This window comes from Cyprinodon variegatus, unplaced genomic scaffold, assembly GCF_000732505.1.
Source record: "Cyprinodon variegatus isolate N-32 unplaced genomic scaffold, C_variegatus-1.0 Scaffold1364, whole genome shotgun sequence".
NCBI classification, from domain to species: Eukaryota; Metazoa; Chordata; class Actinopteri; order Cyprinodontiformes; family Cyprinodontidae; genus Cyprinodon; species Cyprinodon variegatus.
Genome location: NW_015151817.1, coordinates 135,757 through 136,989, shown reverse-complemented (window position 1 = coordinate 136,989; position 1,233 = coordinate 135,757). Strand labels below are relative to the sequence as shown.

General features: G+C 39.1%; 1 protein-coding gene across 1 annotated transcript in view; it reads left to right on the top strand.

Annotated features, from left to right (window-relative positions):
- Positions 1-217: 217 nt before the first annotated feature.
- vwa8 (von Willebrand factor A domain containing 8) overlaps positions 218-1,233 on the top strand; it is a 107,069-nt gene continuing 106,053 nt past the window's right edge. Inside the window, exons 1-3 of the mRNA XM_015402540.1 lie at positions 218-232; positions 404-518; positions 595-725. Coding sequence (XP_015258026.1) covers positions 218-232; positions 404-518; positions 595-725 — 261 coding nt within the window. The remainder of the gene's footprint in view (positions 233-403; positions 519-594; positions 726-1,233) is intronic.

Below are 1,233 nucleotides of genomic sequence, written 5' to 3'. Positions count from 1 at the left end.
TTAATTTGAGCAGGTAAATGAGGTAGTTTGCCAATGGAATAAGTCATTTTACTCTTGAAATAAGACAATGCAATTGTGTTTTCGTTATTTTAAGTGTAAACTGTCTTGTTCTATTGGTAAAATGTCTCTTTTACCTCCTCAATCCAAGAACAAATGCACTTATTTTAAGAAAAAATGACTTATCCAGATTTAGATTTTTTGCAGTGAAAAGCTGCTCATGATTTCAGATAGCGTCCTGCTGCCTACCTTTATATTGTTGAGGTTTAATTTATTGTCAGAAAACAACTTCTTGGTTGAATAGAAGCAGCAGCAGGGATGTGAACATTTTTGGGATTCACCGTAAAAATGATGTTTTCTTTTTTTGTTGATCCTCAGACATCAAAAGTTTTGTTTTTTTTGTTAGAGCAGCAGCACTCAGCCTCTCCTCCTCCTCCTTCTAGGTGACAGTGTGACCATCGGAGACATCTCCTACAAACTCAAAACCCCTCGGAACCCGGAACTAGTTCCCCTCAAATATCGTAGGTACCGCCCAGAAAGTGAACGAGCTTTGACTCTGTGGTCAGGACTCTCATTACCCTGGTTTTGACTCACTAGTTTCAGACTCGCTGCCACAAGCCGTGGCTCAGCACCTCCGCTGGATCATGCAGAAGGACCTTTTGGGCCAAGATGTGTTCCTCATCGGACCCCCAGGACCCCTTAGAAGATCCATAGCCATGCAGTACCTGGTGAGTACCATGAGGAAAGCCTCTTAGTCCTAAATATTCCAAATAAATAATCAGTGGTGGACCAACCTTGTTATTTAGCTTCATCATCGACGTTTTGAAAAAGCCCTGAGAATACAGAAGATGAATCCATCTGAACTTTGGAACAAAAGACCAAACCAAAGTCAAGGATTGAACCTTAACCCGTTATAGGGCACTCAGGGGAAATCCAAACCAATAGTGTTATTGAAATCCAGGAAAACACCTTATTACCTTTGTAATATTTAAAAAAATTGGATATTTTGATGGTAAAAATGAATGTCAATGTAATAACAAGAAACGCCAACTTGCCCGAATGTACACTACTCAAAAAAATTAAAGTAACACTTTGTAATCAGAGTATAGCATCAAGTTAATTAAACTTTAATTAAATTAAACGTTAATTAAACTAAAATGAACAACAGGTGACCTAGAGGGGCAACAACGAGACGACCATCAGAACAGGAATGGTTTTACAGGTGGAGGCCACTGA